The sequence below is a fragment of the Haliotis rubra genome, unplaced genomic scaffold (genome assembly GCF_003918875.1).
Source record: "Haliotis rubra isolate DU_JTF1 unplaced genomic scaffold, ASM391887v1 Scf68, whole genome shotgun sequence".
NCBI classification, from domain to species: domain Eukaryota; kingdom Metazoa; phylum Mollusca; class Gastropoda; order Lepetellida; family Haliotidae; genus Haliotis; species Haliotis rubra.
This window is the reverse complement of record NW_025767390.1, coordinates 2354182-2374734: the sequence shown is the minus strand read 5'-3', so window position 1 is coordinate 2374734 and position 20553 is coordinate 2354182. Positions and strand designations below refer to the sequence as shown.

At 39.9% G+C, this 20553-nt stretch overlaps 1 protein-coding gene across 1 annotated transcript; it reads right to left on the bottom strand.

Moving 5' to 3' along the window:
* Positions 1 to 4411: 4411 nt before the first annotated feature.
* On the bottom strand, positions 4412 to 11964 carry LOC124257962. The gene is made up of 6 exons (XM_046692036.1): positions 11816 to 11964; positions 9106 to 9230; positions 8570 to 8626; positions 7540 to 7658; positions 5330 to 5465; positions 4412 to 4581 (listed from the first exon to the last, which is right to left on the bottom strand). Exons 1-6 carry the CDS (start codon positions 11883 to 11885, stop codon positions 4471 to 4473), a joined length of 618 nt encoding a protein of 205 aa, XP_046547992.1. The 5' UTR covers positions 11886 to 11964; the 3' UTR covers positions 4412 to 4470.
* Between the last annotated feature and the right edge of the window lie 8589 nt (positions 11965 to 20553).

Here is a 20553-nt window from a genome sequence, read left to right as displayed (position 1 = left end):
TCCCATGAGAATTGTGTCCGTGTAGGAACAAATTAATTATAAGTTAATTCTGGTAATGAAAACTGAATCCTGAAAACTTCTTCAGTGAATATAAAATATATTCCATGTTGCAATTAAAAGTACAAGCGGATTATAATGAATGTTGAAAAGTATCCGATTGATTAAAACTCCAAACACCATCGTTAGTGTACGGAATAGTACCGAATCCTTTTTCTGTGTGCTGAGAGGACATGAATCTCGTGCAGCAAACGTTCACGGCGCTTGTGGAATATGTGGCGAGTAATTGTTGAATTGTCTTACGATAATGCTACATAATCATGCTAAAGTATATTTACTTATATCAGCAGGTAAATGTAACAATGGGAAATAAAATTAATAATGGAGAAATTTGATTCAAGTGTTTACATTACCCCTGACGAAAATGTCCATAGGGTCTCACAAAGCAATATTTAAACATGTTCTGTTTCAGGAGTGGGGTGTTGCGTGAAAAATGAGGGGAGGGGATGAAGGGGTGGCGGTGTGAGTGTATATTTGAGAACATATTCAATATATTTTTTGTATATGGGAGGAAAATTTTCTGTTACAACGTATCCATCATTCGTATTCTTGGAACTCATCCACACTCTCACTGGAGTAGCCCATAAGGATGTGGTTTAAAATTGTCTCCAGCAACCCATGCTTATCACAAGAGGAGACTAACGGGACCGGGTGGTCATGCTAATTGAACTGGTTGACACATGTCATCTTCTCCCAAATGCCCACCCCACCCCTCCGTAAATAAACACAAGATCAACAACAACAACAAACACAGATGAACAAAAGCAAAAAAAAACAACCCCAAAACCAACCAACAACCCAGGTCACAAGAAATGCATCCCAAATGGACCACGGAGTAACTGTAATAAACATAAACTGATGTGCAATGTGCAGTAGAATTTACATTCATTCATTCATTCATTCATTCATTCATTCATTCATTCAATCCTTCATTTGAAAGTGTTTCCAAATGTAACTCATGCATGAACACATTGCCATAAATTAAGATTTAAAAATCAAATGTTATTAAATATTTACTACCATGATCTGCTTGCTGTCAGAGTGAAGGCGTTACTTTGCGCCAATTTGCAATATGCGAGACAAATCCCAGCGTACTTCCGGTACCAGATTTCGGATGATAAGTGTATATTCAAGAACCAATTCTGGTTCCAAATTGCGCGACCGCTAAACATGACTTTACCAGACCGGACCAAGTGTACAACCATGCTTGGCTGTCAGAGCTGTTGACAGTCGTAATAGTTGGCTACTTTGGGGATGGTTAGAAATTTGTTATTCAAGCAAGGATTGTCAATTCTTCATTGTCCTTCGAAAAGGTATGAAACGTTGTTTGTCAACGGAAGTACTAAGGTCTCGCGAAGTGCCGTGACCTACTTACAGGCCCTATTAGGCTAAGTGTTGGCAGTGTAAACATATTATATACAATAAAGGTCCATCTGTTAGTAGCCATAAATAAATAACATCTCATAACATGCAAACATTTTCCTGACACAGGGGGCGATGGGGTAGCCTAGTGGTTAAAGCGTTCACTCGTCACGCTGAAGGCCCGGGTTCGATTCCCCATATGGGTACAATGTGTGAAGCCAATTTCTGGTGTCCCCGCCGTGATATTGCTGGAATATTGCTAAAAGCGGCGTAAAACCATACTCACTCACTCACTCACACCTGACACAGGGTGTTCTGGAGGGTCCAAGAACGTATGTTCTCGGACACAGGGTTTGATAGCACAAACACAACTAAACGGCGCATGACTCCCAAAGGTCGGTTTGTTGTCTAACGCCGCCCTCAGCTTAATGGCGTCGGCTAAGGGGCGGTGGGGTAGCCTAGCGGTTAAAGCGTTCGATCGCTCGTTACCGAAGACCCGGGTTCTATTCCCCGCATGGGTACAATGTGTAAAGCTCATTCAGGTGTCCCTCGCCGTGATTTTGCTTGAATATTAGTAAAATAGGCGTAAAACTAAATTCACTCACTCAGTCAATAGCGGCGATGTGTAAATAATCGACAATCCAGTGAACAACAGCATTAGTTTCGATCTACGCCGTTGAGGCATAATTAACAGAAATTAGAGTTTCGTTTTAGGCGCTAATGAATTGATGCCATAGATAGCTCTCTCCATGTGATAGAAATATTAGAGAGAATAATCCATTGACACTGAACATTTGCCAGATGCACAGATTCTTCATTTTAAGTTTAAACTTCATAATTCATTAATATATTTCATATTTCACAAATATATATGGAGGGCGTTCCTCAACCGAAATAGGGACTCTTTTGTGATCAGCATCTTAGATGGAATGGTGATTGGTTTAGAAGAGGGATTCGCGACTTCTACCTTAACCCTAGTTGTTGACTGACCTGCCTTAAAGTTCACAATGCCATTAGCAAGGTTAAGGGTACCAGGAAGTATGGGAGAAGAAGAAGCAAAGAAGTGTTCTTTTTGTGACACCCGGTGCTCGCGAAAAAGTAACCATTCGGTCCACAGTATGCGTGTGTCGATTTTGTCACAGCGTGGAAGTACAAGATACACGCAAATCATTCATCAACACGATTTTGATCAGGAATGGAAACAATAATAAGCTGATACTGCTACGGCTAATAGTACGTGAGTTTAGATTTACGCCGTTTTAACCAAAATACCAGCAATATCACGGCGGGGGACACCAGAAATGGGCAGAAATGTACCCATGTAGGGAATCGAACCCGGGTCTTCGGCGTGACGAGCGAACGCTATAACCACTGGGCTACCCCACCGTCAATCCGCGTGACGAACGAACGCGTTAAGCATTAGGTCACCAAACCGTTCCGGATGAAATCAGAAATGTGGGTACGGTTAATAAACGCCAAATGCACGCCAGGCAAGGACAACGTTTCCATGAAGATCCGGGTTAGAATTGATCTTCAGGAACCTATGCTTATCGTAAGAGGCGACTAACGGGATCGGATGGTCAGGCTCGCTGACTTAGTTGACACATGTCATCGGTTCCCAGTTGCGTAGGTCGTTGCTATACGGCGTCAGTCTGTAAATAATCGAATCTGCACCAAGCAATCCAGTGATCAACAGCATGAGCACCAATCTACGCAATTGGGATACGATGATGTGTTTCATGCCAAATCAGCGAGTTTGCTTCACGGATCACAAACTGTCATGTATATCCGGATACTGATAAATCATTTCAACTTGCTTTCTGTACCGTTACGTCATTTGAGATTCCAGGAGAAACGCCGAGGCCCCTAGGCTTGCATTTGCAGATAGTCACAATGTTTTCATCAATTTGTCTGTCTGACAAATTAAATGTCTGGATTTAATGTTTGATTCGAGGTTAAACACTTTGAAGCACTTTTTACTGTTCACCGAACTGCGCCAATCTCACAGTTTCAGGTTGTCTTCTCAAAACATATTTTTGTGTGATATAGTTAGAATCTTAAGTAGAACTCAACGTTCAGTTGACATCTTATGGGAACGATTTTTGCTTTATTTTGTACAGAATTCAAACGACGCGAAAACAAAAATTTGTTCTTTTTTAATTTCATGTATGTGATTACAAAGTATGTGTCAAAATTTCAAAACGAATTAAATGGACTAAATCTGCAAATGAGAAAAGTCATACATTGTTCTGAAAACACCACATGACATCTTGGGACATACGCACATTTTGGTTTACGGATTTCAGCCGTGGTCGGATGTTCGAGAAATTGTTTTGCTATTTTTTATCAAAGAGCCTTGTTTGTATTTGTATACTTATGTCAACGTTTGATATGGATTGGGAGGGGATGAAATATAAACACATCTTGGCCTAGTCTGGGCTTTCATAAATAATAAATTTGAATGTTTAGCGACATTCCATTTGCATATTCGGGTCGAGGCGATCTTTACCGTCGCTGATTTTTAATATAAGACGTCATCATTATTTTTTCGTTTTTTTAAAAAAGTTTTCGATTTTAAGAGTGAGATCCGTAAACTTTGTAATGGATTGATTATGTTATACGGTAACGTATGTTATATTTGGGATTACACTTTCTTAGTACAGTACAAATTCTAGTACTCTTTGAGTTGAGCCCCATCCGGGATTCGAACCCACACCCTCAGAGTCAGGCACCTAATCGCCAGCACACAAAGCCAGTCGCCTAACCCGCTCAGCCACCGCGACTTCCGCTGAGCGGGTTAGGCGGCTGACTTTGAGTGCTGGCGATTGTAATCCCAAATATAACATATGTTACATTTGACCACTTTCTAAATGGTATTGTGTAATCATATTTTATAAGGATAAATCCATAAAGTCAGAAAGCAATGCCAATATGAAAGTTTAAACAGAATGACTGATTCTAATTCTAAAATCTAATTCTGCCTCAATTTGTGTTTTGGAAGTTCCCACGCAAGTCTTGCGATTGAACGTCAACGTCGTGACGTCATTGTGACTAATATTTCGTGGGATAGTTAGGGTTAGAATAGCAACTGGCTGCTGAGGTAACTGCCACGGTAGTCATTGATGGCGGCACATTCTGCATGTATACCAAATGCGCGTTATTCTGGAACAAAAAGAATAAAACGATGAAATAAGGAAAGATATTCAAGGCAGGATTAAATCAACAATACGAAGGTTGAAAATTGCCCTTTGGGTTTTAAATCGCACTAAAGTATTTCATGTAACTTATGAACCGAAAAGCATTTCGAAACATTTATCAACAAGTTACTATGAAACGGGCGTAAAATATTTCCTGTCGGTATAATAGTTTGTTTGTTTGCAGTTTAACCATGCACTCAGCAATATTCCAGCTATATTGCGCCCGTCTGTAAATAATCGACTCTGAACCAGACAGTCCAGTGATCAACATCATGAGCATTGATGTACGCAGATGGGATGCGATGACATGTCAACCACGTCAGCGAGCCTGATCACCCGATGCCGTTAGTCGCCTCTTCCGGCATGCATGGGTTGCTGAAGACCAATTCTAAAAAGGATCTTCACGGGTTACTCCATTGTTTCAGTGTTGATGAGCTTCAAGAAAACGAATGATGGAGACGATGTAGCAGGGCGTGGACTCATCCCACAGATGGCATCTTAACTTTGTCACCTTACCGACAGGGTTATCCTCTTTGGTCATGTGGACAAGGTGTCCGACCTCAGATCAGAAGGTCCGTGGTTCGAATCTGTTTTATGTAACAGATTATCTAAACCTCATATAAATTGGTCCCCAAATCGTTAGTGGTTTTGATCCCACGAAACTAATTTGACAATTGTAACCCGGATCTTCACGGGTCCTGGAACTGGCTTACCTCATTTCGACAGGCGAGGATTCCCGACAGGATGGTAGTGACGAGGGTGAAGATCCATCCCAAGATAATGAAAACTATCACGCTGATACACATGGAATACAGACTTGATGGAATGTCACATCCGGTGTCTGGAGGACTGGAACAGAGATAATGGCATTCGGATTTCTACCAAATCTTACTTCCAGATAAACATTTAACAGACATAACCCCCTGCACCCCTCTGCACTGGAGCATCCTCTTCACAGCGCTCGTCATCAGACGTACCAGAACAGCGGACCTGTAAAGATCATGTTACAATTGATCTTCAGCAACCTATGCTCCCGACTAACGGGATCGGGTGGTCAGGTTCGCTGACTTTGTTGATACATGTCATCGTATTCCAGTGTTCTATTTGAGGTGAAGACTAAATGAATAATGATTGAGTTGGAAATGTATAATTAATAACATGGAAGGATAACGATATATGTTACAGATTGTAACATTCATACATTGACGCATTATCCATTAGGCTAAATGAATAACGTGGAGGATAACGATATATGTTATAGATTGTTACATACATACCCTATCGGACCTATGAAGACTACAAGAATAACGATTTTAGTTGGATATGCATAATAAATAACATGGAGGATAACGAAATATGTTATAGATTGTTACATTCATACATCGGCGCTTTAACGATCAGGCTAACCCTCCTATCGGACATGAAGACTACAAGAATAACGATGTTAGTTGGATATGTATAATAAATAACATGGAGGATACTGATATATGTTATAGGTTGTTACATACATACATCGGCACTTTAACGATCAAGCTAACCCTCCTATCGGACATGAAGACTACAAGAATAACGATTTTAGTTGGATATGCATAATAAATAACATGGAGGATAACGAAATATGTTATAGATTGTTGCATACATACATCGGCACTTTAACGCTCAGGCTAACCCTCCTATCGGACATGAAGACTACAAGAATAACGATTTTAGTTGGATATGTATAATGAATAACATGGAGGATAACGATATATGTTATAGATTGTTACATACATACATCGGCACTTTAACGATCAGGCTAACCCTCCTATCGGACATGAAGACTACAAGAATAACCATTTTAATTGGATATTCATAATAAATAACATGGAGGATACTGATATATGTTACAGGTTGTAACATAGATACATCGGCACTTTAACGATCAGGCTAACCCTCCTATCGGACATGAAGACTACAAGAATAACCATTTTAATTGGATATTCATAATAAATAACATGGAGGATACTGATATATGTTACAGGTTGTAACATACATACATACATACATCAGGCTAACCGCTTTAACGATCAGGCTAACCCTCCTATCGGACATGAAGACTACAAGAATAACGATTTTAGTTGGATATGCATAATAAATAACATGGAGGATAACGATATATGTTATAGATTGTTACATACATACATCGGCGCTTTAACGATCAAGCTAACCCTCCTATCGGACATGAAGACTACAAGAATAACGATTTTAGTTGGATATGCATAATAAATAACATGGAGGATAACGATATATGTTATAGATTGTTACATACATACATCGGCACTTTAACGATCAGGCTAACTCTCCTGTCGGACATGAAGACTACAAGAATAACGATTTTAGTTGGATAATAAATAATGAATAACGATATATGTTATAGATTGAGGATAACATCGGCACTTTAACGATATAACCCTCCTTATAGACTGAATAACGATACATTGGATATGTATAATGAATAACTGGAGGATAACGATATATGTTATAGATTGTTAACCATCGGCACTTTAACGATCAAGCTAACCCACCTATCGGACATGAAGACTACAAGAATAACGATTTTTAGTTGGATATGCATAATAAATAACAATGAGGATAACGATATATGTTATAGATTGTTACATACATACGTCGGCACTTTAACGATCAGGCTAACCCTCCTATCGGACATGAAGACTACAAGAATAACGATTTAGTTGGACATGTATAATGAATAACGTGGAGGATAACGATATATGTTACAGATTGTTACATACATACATCGGCACTTTAACGATCAAGCTAACCCACCTATCGGACATGAAGACTACAAGAATAACGATTTTAGTTGGATATGTATAATGAATAACATGGAGGATAACGATATATGTTATAGATTGTTACATACATGCACTGAGGTACATTTACATTCAGTTCAGCTAGGGCGGCGATGCTGATTATTCCAAGGACGAAGAAGATTCCCATGGCGAGAAGCGTGATGATAGAGAACACCATATGGGTGATGTACTGAAGAGGAAATTTTGCATGAATCAACAACAATATGTATAATTTATGCACAACCACCATACTGAATTATATTCAATTTTACGTCAGTAAATATCAGTATTTTGGTTGTTTTATACTGTTAACGTCTTAAACGTTTTATGAGTGAGTGAGTAGTTTTATGCTGCTTTTAGCAATATCCAGCAATACTTCGGCGGGGGACACCAGAAATGGTCTTCACACATTGTGCCCATGTGGAGAATCGAACCCGGGTCTTCTAGCCTACCACCCCAATGTACGGTATGAACAGATATGCCTACATATCCATCGTCTGAGGTTGAGGACCATTTGTCAAAATATAAAGCAAATGTAATTTGAAGTTTACCGTGAAAACAATATGTGTAATGCTGGGGGTAAAACATTAAGAGAAGAAGTAGGCATCCCCTTGCGCACCCTTTATGTTTAACTTCAGCTTCAGGTATATCAATGGTCTAATATCGTTCAATAACCATCAAATAGCCAATTCCAACAGATATGGGCTTCACACTTTGTACCAATGTGGGGAATCGAACCCGGGTCTTCGGCGTGACGAGCGAACGCTTTAACCACTAGGCTACCCCGCCGCCCCTGTCTCTTCAGGCCATCAAGATTAATATAGAAAAGACTGTTAATGTTAGTATTATGCTTTGAATTTCTCGAGGAACTTCATGATTGGAACCATATGCCGGGGTCTCTTTGATCATGTATGAAACTATACAAGCCATCATGCCATTATTTCATTGATATACTACGGCTATATTATCTTTTATATAAAAATATAATGAAATAACATTAAACTGCATTATATTAAATTCACCAGTCACCTTTGATACAATCTTTCAAAAATGTAAATCATAGTGACTATCTCCGTTAAAGAATATGACGATCTAGCTTACCATTCCTTTTGCTTTGACGAATGTTGCAACAAGCCCCATCAGTCCCGGTACAATGTACTAAAACCAAAATATAGATTAAACAAGGAATGCAAAATTTTGATGATCATTTAAGTCCCTGAATACATGCAGTTTAAGGACTCTTATGGACGAGTGTTTGGTTGCTGGTTTAACGCCGCAATCAGCAATATTCCAGCTATATCGCGGCAGTCTGTAAATAATCGAGTCTAAACCAGACAATCCAGTGATCAGCATCATAACCATCGCAATTGAGAACCGATCACATGTGTCAACCAAGTTAGCGAGCCTGACCGCCAGATCCCGTTAGTCGGCTCTTACAACGAGCATGGGTTACTGAAGACCCAATCTAACCTGGATATTCACGGGTCTCTTGTTGATAAAGGGCATATATCTTCAAATTTATATTAACAAGTAAAGACAGCTGTTTCATTCGCACTCAGGGACCAATATAGGCATTCCAACAGTACAATTGTAAAAAATGAATATATGACAAAAACTGAGAAAAGAATGATACTTACAGCAAATCCCAAAGCCCACACAGGCAAAGTAGACAATGTGGTCAGTGAGCCTTCGTCTGAAGGTAGGTTCTCAAGTGAGATGATTTTTTTTATAATCACAGCCGCCAAAGCGCTGAAAACGATCCCTGAAATTTTAAGAAAGATGGATTTGAACAGTACATTACGATCAGAAAGTGTATGAAATGTCTTTTTTGTTTCTTGTTTAACGCCGGGCGGTCTGTAAATCATCAACTCCGGGCCAGATAATCCAGTGATCAACAGCATGAACATCGATATACGCAATTTAGATACGATGACATGTGTCAACCAAGCTAGCGAGTTGACCACCCGATCCCCTTAGTTGCCTCTTACTATAAGCATGGGTTGCTGAAGACCAGTTCTCACCCGGATGTTCACAGGTTATAACATTACCTTAACTCATGAACAAGGTGACTAGAATGTCACGCTGATGAATCACTTATATCTGAACTGCGCCCTTACGAGGGACAAGGGTGACCTAATCTTTTAACAGCTGTTTGTCTGCTGCATAACCGTTTTGAGCAAATTGGTCAATCCGTATATATAGGTATATATATTTCTCAGTCCCATAACTCCAAATGGGTAAAGGCATGGCGTGGTAGCCTAGTGGTTTAAGCATTCACCTGTCGCGCCGAATACCCGGGTTCGATTCTCACCTGGTCACAACACTTGAAGCTCAGTCTTGGTTTCCCCCGCCATGATACAGGTGGAATATTGCTAAAGCGGCATAACAAAACCAACTCACTCACTCACACTCACTGCTAATGGGTCCAAACATTCTGTTCGATTATAACATGCATCCACGAACATACCATCCTCGATAATCTCCAGGGTATACGTTCCGATAAATTTCCACTATACCCTGGATGCATCTATGGCTCGGCCCCATGATTTTATTACCTCCCTTTACTGGTTTTATCCAATCAGGTGTCTACGTTGTGAAGTTGAGCGTACCAATCACAACTCACTTTCACTTCTTTTATCTAACCGATTAAACTTGGCAACATAATTGAAAGAGGTAGAAAGACTCCTTGCATATATTTTAAGGTTTCAGACCTGTCAATTTGTCAGTATGATTTCTCCCAAAAATCTGAGTGGCACTGCGATCAAACCTTCGCGGCTGCGACCGCTATCTTTATTGACACTGGCAAGCTCGGTTGTAACAGCTGCTAGCTGATTGGCTACTGTGAGAATGCGGAGCCAGCGAAGGGAGGTAATAAAATTATCGGGCCGAGCCGTAGATGCATCCAGGGTACAAGTGGAGATATATCGTAACGTATACCCTGGAGATTATCGAGGATGCGAATATACGTGTACTGATAATTGTTTTTTATCATATAATGGGGTATCACTATGATGATGGATGATTGTTTTCATTATTTGAAAGGCCAAACATCAGTGCCAAACGAGGATAGTAAGGTCTCTTTCAGGTTTAGACATTGGATATATTAAACGGAAGCATTTCATGATTAGTGAGGGTGCTACAGAGATCAGCTGTTGCATCTGTTTGTAGGCCTCAGCTTGTACCTGCGTGTGAGTGAGTGAGTTTAGTTTCACGCGGCTTTTAGCATAATTCCAATATCACGGCAAGGGCCACCAGTACTTGGCTTCACACATTGCACCCATTCGGGAATCGAACCCGGGTATTTGTCGTGACGAGCGAACGCTTTAACGACAAGCCTACCCGACCGCTCCTTGTACCTGTGATAGGTCCGGGTTAGATTTGATGTTCAGTAACCCATGTTTGTCGTAAGAGGGGACTGAAGGGTTCGGGTGGTCAGGTTCGCTGACTTGATTGCTGACCTAATTGCGTAGATCGATGTTGATCACTGGATTGTTTGGTCCAGATTCGATTACTTACACACGGTAGCCATATAGCTGGAATATGCGGCGTTAAACAACAAACAAACATTTTAGAATATGTGTTTCTAGAGTGTGATGTCTGTCGTACCATGGGTCTGACAGTACGCTCAGTCACGCACTGTCACTGTAAAGATAACGTGATATAAATCTCTTGTTATCCACGATAACATCACCTGCGCTGTTCCAGAAATACGTTCATGCTTTGTAGGCCTCACTCGTTGGGGCTGGGAACTGCAGATACGATGTCACAATGTCGGTATGTGACTACTTGAATGTTATAGCAGCTCTAAGGCGAATTCAACGAGAAAATTGGAATTGCAGGAGAAAGGAAAATAGAATCAACATCTGTCCACTCACTGACTCACTCAACCAATCACTGACTCAATCATTCTCACTCACTCTCACCCAACCACTCTTGCTCTCACTCTCACTCAAGCACTCACTCAACCATTCTCACTCTCACTCAACTACTCACTCAACCACTCACCCATCCACCCTCTAACCCACCCACTCACTCACGCAACCGCTCACTCACTCTCGCTCAACCCGTGAAGATCCGGATTAGAATTAGTCTTCAGCAACCCAGTAAAGAGACGACTAAGGGGATCGGGTGGTCAGGCTCAGTGACTTGGTTGACACATGTCATCGTATACAAATTGTGTATAACGATGCTTATTCTGTTGATCACTGGATTGTCTGGTCCAGACTCGATTAGTTACAGACCTCCGCCATATAGCTGGAATATTGCTGATTGCGGCGTTAAACAAACCAACCAACCAACCAACCAGCAACCATCTCACCTACTCACTCATTGAACCACTAAACTTACCACATCCCAGCACAATTCCAGAGAGAATCCCATTAGCAATGTTGTTTCTGTCGCCTGCTATACCCGTCATGGTTGTGATGTGGTGCTCCGGTCAACTGGGATCTACTGACACTGACAAGGCTATATTACTGAATGTATGTTATCATGGGTACAAACTCTTTACGGCTATTGGGTATGTCAGACGATGTGAGGAGTGTCGTATCTTTGTTATCATCTGCAAACAAAGGTCAAAATGTACATACGGTATATACCAATGTACACCTTCACATATCTATGTAATAATGATACTTATAATACTAACGAAAATCTGAAGTTCGGAGCTGAAAAACTAACACAACTCAACAAAGACACAAATACTTACACTGTGCCCATCCTCTCATATTCTTTTGGTGAGTGAGTGAGTGAGTTTAGGTTCACGCTGCGCAATATAACAGCTTTATAACTGCGGTATGTAAATCATCGAGTCTGGAACAGACAATCCAGTGATAAATAGCATGAGCATCGATCTACGCAATTGGGATACGATGACATGTGTCAACCAAGTCTGTGAGCCTGACCACCCGATCCCGTTAGTCGCCTCTTACGACAAGCATGAGTTACTGAAGATTAATTCTAACCCGGATCTTACTTTTTTGGTGTTGTTAGTTGGACGAAACAACAAATACTCCTCACAATGGAGCCCAACACCCTTGCTTTTCCCTTAATCGCTTAAATACTACTGGAATAAAGTAACTGTGCATTATTTGATGTAATGCCTGTTTTAATACAAACAGATGATATGTTTTATGGTGTTAATCACTGTTTACCTGTTGACTGGATAATATCGAAATCTTTACGATTTGACACAAAGCATCGCGACACACAGTTGAAGAGATGTGGCGTCAAAAGTCAGTTCACAAATTCAGTGTCGTGTGTGTCCACCATTGGCGTTGATGATGGCTTGACAACGACAACGCATAAAGCGATTGAAGAAAGCTTGGGGAATGTTGTTCCATGTCTGAACCACCCCTTGTCCAAATACAGCTTTTGCGATTGACGTAAACGTATCTCGATTTCACCCAGTGTGATCAATAGGGGACAGGTCCGGAGAAACAGCTGGCCAGGGAGGTACCTGAATGTTCTGCTGTTTCAGGAATCTGTCACACGGATATGGTCGGACATTATCTTCCTGAAGGATAAAGTTACATCGATGTATTTCAATGAACGGCTGCAGACCAGGCCCAATGATCTCATCCCTGTATCGCAGACCTGTGAGATTGCCACTGACAATGACAAGCTGTGTCCAACCATGAGATGTGAATGTCCCCCATGCTGTAATGGTCTAGAAGCCAAACCCCCCAAATTGTGAAAATGTGGTGCAGTTCTGGCGACCAAACGGGATGTGATTTTTCACAATCAGGAATGATTTAGCTTTGATTTAAAGCCGGTTGTCATCAGCTACCATGCGTGACTACCGTACAGAGGCCCTTTTAAGGTGCAACATGTCATGTCATTTATGGCAATATTTTAACCGATAACTGGGTGGTTTAATTTAATAAGTTTGTTTTGGAGCGACCGATTTTCATCAAAATAGTAGTTTTGGAATGCTCAGATCATGATTGAAAATTGTGGACAATAATATTACATATATGTTCATCGCAAAAATATTTTGGTAAGGTCAAAGGTCAATTTTAATAGAAAGGGAATTTGATGAGAAAATATGAGTTGAACTTTACAAATCAAAGGTAATTGTTTCCAAAATTATGTCTTTTAATTCAGCTATATCATTTGAAGATCATATATACCTTTGGTTTGCACTGTATGCATGAAAAAACATTACAAGGAAACAAAAGTTGGTACTTTGTATCTAGATCAGCAAAATATTATATAATGTCTGTTCAACAGTAACAGTTACATGCTTTACATAGTCAACGATACCAAATATGTCGATGATACTGTCGGACTATCTCTAAAATCACACAACATAACAGAAAACTCTTAAATGTAAAATTCTATTATTCCAGATGTCTTTCTTTGCTCATCAAAGAATGATGAGTCAGCCATGTCATCATAACTCTAGCAACATTACCTTCATATCAATTCGTGTCTATTGTTCCTAATAGTCATAGTGTATTTCTAGTTGACATGGTAGCCAATGTCAACAATGTCAAGATCACGGGAACATGTTTCAAGTCCACATCCACATGCCGAAGTACACAACAGGTTCAACCTCTTTGACACCTTCCTGTACATTGACTTTTACATGCACAGTTATGAAGTTGAAGAAGGTCCACGGAAACAATTTAGTCTTAACTTATTTGCAACTTTATCAATTTTACAAATTTAAGGTAATTTTACCAAAATTATGTTTTTATAATTCAGCTATATCATTTGAAGATCATACATATCTTTGGTTGGCACTGCATGCATGAAACTCAACAATTCAACTGATGTCAGAAGGAGATATGTTTTGATAAGTGTCAATATTGTTAATATATGTGTCACTTCACGCTCCAGCTGCAATGACATGCCGTGATACCCTTACAGTTGATGGATAATAGTATGACATCCTAATGAAAGGTTTACAAGTGACATTATGGTGTTCCATTTTTTCTGTTTACAATGTGAAATATTACGACTTAGGTTTTATTTATGTATTTTACACCAGCAAAAGATATCACACACTGATCAGAAAGGCGTTATGGTATCTTACCACCAAATGTACACACCCATCATATACCTCTGAAATACACAGTATTCCCAATGCATTCCTTTTGATTGTAATATAGGTGATGTAATTTCCGACTCTTTTCTAAGTTTACTTGGGTTCGAAATATGAATATTTCCTTAGGTGGAAAAACATTTGTAAACTTGCAAGTTTTCAAATGTTTTCATGGCTTAAAACCTTGTGCATCATTCCGGATATCAAGGGTATGTATTTGAACACATTATATATGCTCATGTTACCAGTACTAAAACAAAATGGTCACAGAAAATCTGGGTTCACATTGTGTTATTCACATTGAGGTTTGATAGTTGTTTAGGCTATGCAATATGTTATTACTCTCTCCTGGTTTATTGGGAGTTCACTGACAACATTACAGTTTGGAACATGTTTCGCATCAATGCATTATACAGTGCTGTTCTTGATTCATGATTCATGCATTCAATCAAAAACAAAACATCTGTAAAAATACTTGTGATCGAAACCTGCTTAAAGCTGCATTACTCACAGGTACTTTCACACAGTGTTGTTTTACTTTTCAAAGTTCTTTTAGGTAAGCTTTTTTTCAAATGTATTGATTTAGTATTTCAAGCAACGCTGCAGGTTATCTGGATGTCTGGACGTATCAACGCATTAACGTCTTGAACATATACCTCCCATCTTTCCTCTATCTCCACTACCCCATGGATAATTGAAGAAAATAATCATCCTGATTAAGAGATCGCACAAGCAATTGTACATACAATGTACTTGGATTAACCTTTCCATATTCCATACAATATCAAGCAAATATTCATTATCATAAATACACGACGTTTCTGAGCTACTAAGAAGCAGCCTAGAAACGTTGTGTTGGAAATAATAAAGAAGTTGTAAATCCATACCATACGTTGTTATGTTATCTTCCAACTTCTAAATGCCCATCAAGCATCCACATGTTGATCAGTTTACAGTGCAAACATTATGAAAATTTACCCATGAATAAATATAATCAATTCATCCTGCTTAGATGGATTTCATCTTGAATAGCCCCAGCCCATACAAATGCAACAAAGAAAATAATAAACAAACGCACGCACAGAACCCAATGCCATAAAAAGGCTACACAGCGTGCAAGTTTAATGTTGGATCTAACAACAGTTTGTTTAATGTGGGAGAAATTCGGAAACATAGATATGGTCTTGAAAACACAATAAGCATACCCGGAGCATGTTTGGGTCCATAATTACAGGATCCTGGCACGTTATACCAAGCGGAAGCCTCTGAAAAATATACTGAATTAGCCCCAGTGAGTTCGGAGACTCAGAACTAGACTGGCTTCATTTTGGACTATTGCATTACAGAAGGGGCTGGGCCGAAAGTTTGGAGTATGAGACAGACTACTGGCATGTGTAAGGTCCCAGCGATACAGAGCGAATGTGGTTCTTACAAGGAGGGAAACGCATTTAAAAACCTTAATCCTAGTAATATTAGCATTCGGAAACTAAATATATAGATCTGGGCAAGCATTTGAAACACACTCTGCTGATCACAGCTGTTGGAACAATGCAGTTGACTACAGCCGACTTGGTAATGTTCATCTGGGTGAGGTCTGTCAATATGTTAGAGCTGACGCTGTACTGTCGACGTGCGTCAGCTGATGAAGACAGTGATTGACGTGAGCCAATTCCATGATACGATAACTATTGTCAGTTCATACACTCTCTGCTTGAAGGACAACGTAGTCATGCGACATATGGAAATCGGGAAAGGAACGACAGTTGGTCTTTTAGTATCCATCTAGACGAGGTCACTCACTATTGTCAATATGTATAGACGATTCAAAGTTTTCCGCGCAAAATATAATTCTAAAGCGTCTGTCAACGTATATACCAACTTCTGTGCGTGTACGTAACAGCTGATATTGATTAAATGCAGCTTGACAATTGGCTCTCTGAGGTACGACTTATGCAGAGACCAGAAAAGATATTGGCGACATACATTCTGTTGTCAGTAATAGCATTTGGAATGATCTACAATAGATATCATGAGACTGACTATGCATTTATTCATTAACCATTCTGGCAGGTTCACAAATATGTTAATTGGGTCAAAATTGATCTTCAGCAACCCATGTTGTAAGAGCGAACTAATGTGATCGGGTGGTCGTTCTCACTTACTTGTTTGATGCATGCTATCGTATCCCACTTGTGAAGATCGATGCTCATAGTGTCATGACCATGCTATGTGTAACTCTTTTGTGTATATAATTACATATTACTAAAACCAAGGTATGCATATTTTTATGAACGTTACAGTAGAAGCAAGACGTTTATATGAATATTGTCTAGGAATTTCTTTTTGAGTTGTCCACAAAACTAGGCACTTAATGTTTTGTATTTAAAGCAGTACGTTTCTTTCGTAATAGATCTTCATCAAATATTCCTCTGTGATAAGGTTGCAAATAAGTTAAGACCAAATCGTTTCCGTGGACCTTCTTCAACATATCTGTGCATATAAACGCCAATGTACAGGAAGGAGTAGCTGCAAGAGGTTGAACCTGTTGTATGCTTCGGCATGTGGATGTGGACATGAATCATGTTCCCGTGATCTTGACAATGTTGACATTGACTAACATGTCAACTGGGAATACACTATGACTATTAGAACAATAAATACGAATTGATATGAAGGTAATGTTGCTTGTGTTATGATGACATGACTGTGTGTATATTTGGTGGTAAGATACCATAACGCCTTTCTGATCAGTGTGTCATATCTTTTACAATGTATCAATGATTGCCGGTGTAAAATAAATAAATAAAACCAAAGTCGTAATATTTCACATTGTAAACAGAAAAAATGGAACACCATAATGTCAATTGTAAACCTTCCATTAGGATGTCATACTATTATCCATCAGCTTTAAGGGTTTCACAGCATGTCAGTGCAATACTGACACTTATCAAAACATATCTCCTTCTGACATCAGCTGAATTGTTGTTTCTGCTAGAATGTCAATAAACGCAAATTTGTATGATAGTTCAACAGTATCTTCGACATATTTAGTATTGTTGATACTTTGTAAAGCATGGAGCTGAAATTATCTTATGTTTTGCTGATCTAAATACAAAGTACAAACCTTTATTTCCTTGTAATGGTTTTTCATGAATACAATGCCAACCAAAGGTTTATATGATCTTCAAATGATATAGCTGAATCAGAAACACATAATTTGGGAAAAACTACCTATAATTTGTAAAGTTCAACTCACATTTTCTCATCAAATGCCCTTTCTATTAAAACTGACCTTTGACCTTACCAAAATATTTTTGCGATGAGCATATATGTAATATTATTGTCCACAATTTTAAATCATGGTCTGATCATTAAAAACTATTTTTGTTATGAAAATCGGTCAAACCAAACCAGAGTTATTAAATTAAACCATCCAGTTATCGGTTAAAATATTGCCATAACTGACATGACATGTTGCACCTTAAAAGGGCCTCTGTACTGTAGTCACGCACCGTAGCTGATGACAACCGGCTTTAAATCAAAGCCAAATCATTCCTGATTGTGAAAAATCACATTCCATTCGGTCGCCAGAACTGCACCACATTTTCACTATTTGGGGGATCTGGCTTCTAGACCATAACGCTCTCGCCACCAAACTGTCGACGTTGAACAACGGACGCGTCAACATACCGTTCACCTCGCCGTCTGTACACCCTTGCCTTTATATTTGATCTGTCCAGATGAAAACTCGACTCATCTGTGAACAGATCACGATACCAATCTTGTCTCCTGTACCGTAGACGCTGTCTGCACCAGTCAAGGCGTGCCTGTCGGTGACGTGGGAGCAAAATTGGACGTATTGCGGGCCACGTGGCCGGATGTTGTGCTCCCTCAGTCGGTTCCGTACAGCCCTTGAACTGATTGGACATAAGCCAAGAATGGTCCGAGCAGTCGAACTGGCAGTCTGGAATTGATTCCTTAGACGGGTCAGCCGAATGTTGTTGTCTTGCTGACGTGATGTCACGCGTGGACGGCCGGTCCTTAGAGGCACATCTCTCACGTTCTCATTATGTTGAAAACGTCTCCACGTAGACGAGATAGTGTCTCGAAGGACACAGAATGTTTGACCACATCATTTGGGACTATTCCAATCTCCTGGAATGTCAGACGCTGACTTTATGTACGTCGTGGCATGACGTTCACGCAGTTTAGGTTGAAATTACCGTGTTTTCCCACAACATTCAGAGGCTAGAGAATAATCAACCGTTCTTCAATTTTCATTAACAAGTGTATGAAACTCATTGCGCACAAAGTGACATCTCATTTCCTGCAAATTGCTTTGATACATGTTTATTTAAGGTTATTGTGATAGCTTTTTCAAACAACTTACATTTTATGCAATTTTATGTCATGCCCAGTTACTTTTTTCCTTTAGTATATTTATCAATTTTAATGGGATGACTTTGTTTGATGAAAGTGGAATCTCTCAGTGACAGATCATTATTGCAAACGTTTGCGTAGATCTTTTTGTCTGATGATCCTCTTGTGAAGCATGTCAAATTCAGGATGAAAACAAGGCAGTTCACAGTTATCTTAGAAGAGTGAAGTATGTTGGACAGAATCACAATATCACTGTTAATTTTGTTGATGGTTGTGTCCTGCTGGACGGTACAGAACTGAGTGTCAGACAAGCAAAATGCCGTTTCAAATAGTCACAGACTCCAGTTGTTTTTGGAGTGGAGGTTTTCCGAACTCATAATAATAATAATAATAATAATAATAATAATGAGAAGTCTTATAATGCGCTAATCTCCACGCAACAAAGCATGCTCTAAGCGCTAACACCCTTATTATTATTACCCCGGATAACCCAAGCTGCCTGTTAGGCGCTAGAAGGTTATAGTCACATGACTTTACCCAACCGGGTACCCACTTTCTGCTGGGTGAACAGAGGCAATTTTGAACAAACTCACTTGCCTAAGGTGAGACCACATGCATCACATGCGCTTCGTTGTGGGGCAGGACTGAAGTCCTAGAAACTCTCAGGAGTCAAGCTGCAAACACGGTCACCCATCCAAGGGCTGTCCGAGCCCAACGTTGCTTAACCTGTTGCTGCTCATACCTGTAGTACCCATGCCGACAACGACCCCTTCAACCTTACTCAGTAACGTCGAGAGGTTTAAATTCAGATGTCCATCCATGGTACGACCCAAGTAGAGGGAGTCACAGATAGTGATAGTTTGATGGCAACTGAGCGCGACGTGAAACTGGGCTACTGTATTCAAGAAGGACCGAAATATACTTTGAGACAATATTCGCATTTAGTTTGATATTTTAGAAAACGTATTAATCGTTGACAAATGTCATCGTATCCCAACTGAGTAGATTGATCGATGCTCATGATGTTACAATACTGGGTTGCCTGGTGCATATTCGATTATTTACATACCGTCGCCATACAGCTGGGATATTGCTGAGTGTGGCGTTAAACAACAAACAAACAAATCCTTGGATAATGTCATGTCAATAGACCTTATACGAAGGTCTTTCAAAAACGTTTTTAGCCTAAAATACTTTATATACGTGCATGAAAAAAACAGCTGTATGATATTGAAGAATGCTTTACATCATTCACATAAGCGTAAAACTGACATTCACATGTCGCTAGTTTCCGGTCACGTCTACCCCTATTGTAACGGCAGAAATGGATAAGCTTGAGTACGGAGCAGTCATAAAGTTTCGGTCCTCGAGGGCCTACCGGCGAAGCACATTGAAGAGCGACTGACAGCAGCACGAATACTGAGTCCCGTGGTGTACTCGTACTGCTGTAAATCGCTCTTCAAGCAAGCCCGCTTAAGAAGTGAACTCGAGGGCCACCCGGCGAAGCACATTGAAGAGCGACTGACAGCAGCACGAATACTGAGTCACGTGGTGCACTCGTACTGCTGTAAATCGCTCTTCAAGCAAGCCCGCTTAAGAAGTGAACTGGCAAATGACCAATTGGTGAATATCTGTCAAAGTCCACACAATGCCACAC

What these genes read in the sequence shown, in the direction of transcription:
- LOC124257962 (XM_046692036.1), bottom strand. Translation starts at nt 11,885, where the DNA reads ATGACGGGTATAGCAGGCGACAGAAACAACATTGCTAATGGGATTCTC. An exon ending in TGGAATTGTGCTGGGATGTG is followed by an intron (nt 9,231 to 11,815) that starts GTAAGTTTAGTG and finishes TTAAAATTTCAG; the next exon opens with GGATCGTTTTCAGCGCTTTG. An exon ending in GTAAATGTACCTCAGTGCAT is followed by an intron (nt 5,466 to 7,539) that starts GTATGTAACAAT and finishes TCTCTGTTCCAG; the next exon opens with TCCTCCAGACACCGGATGTG.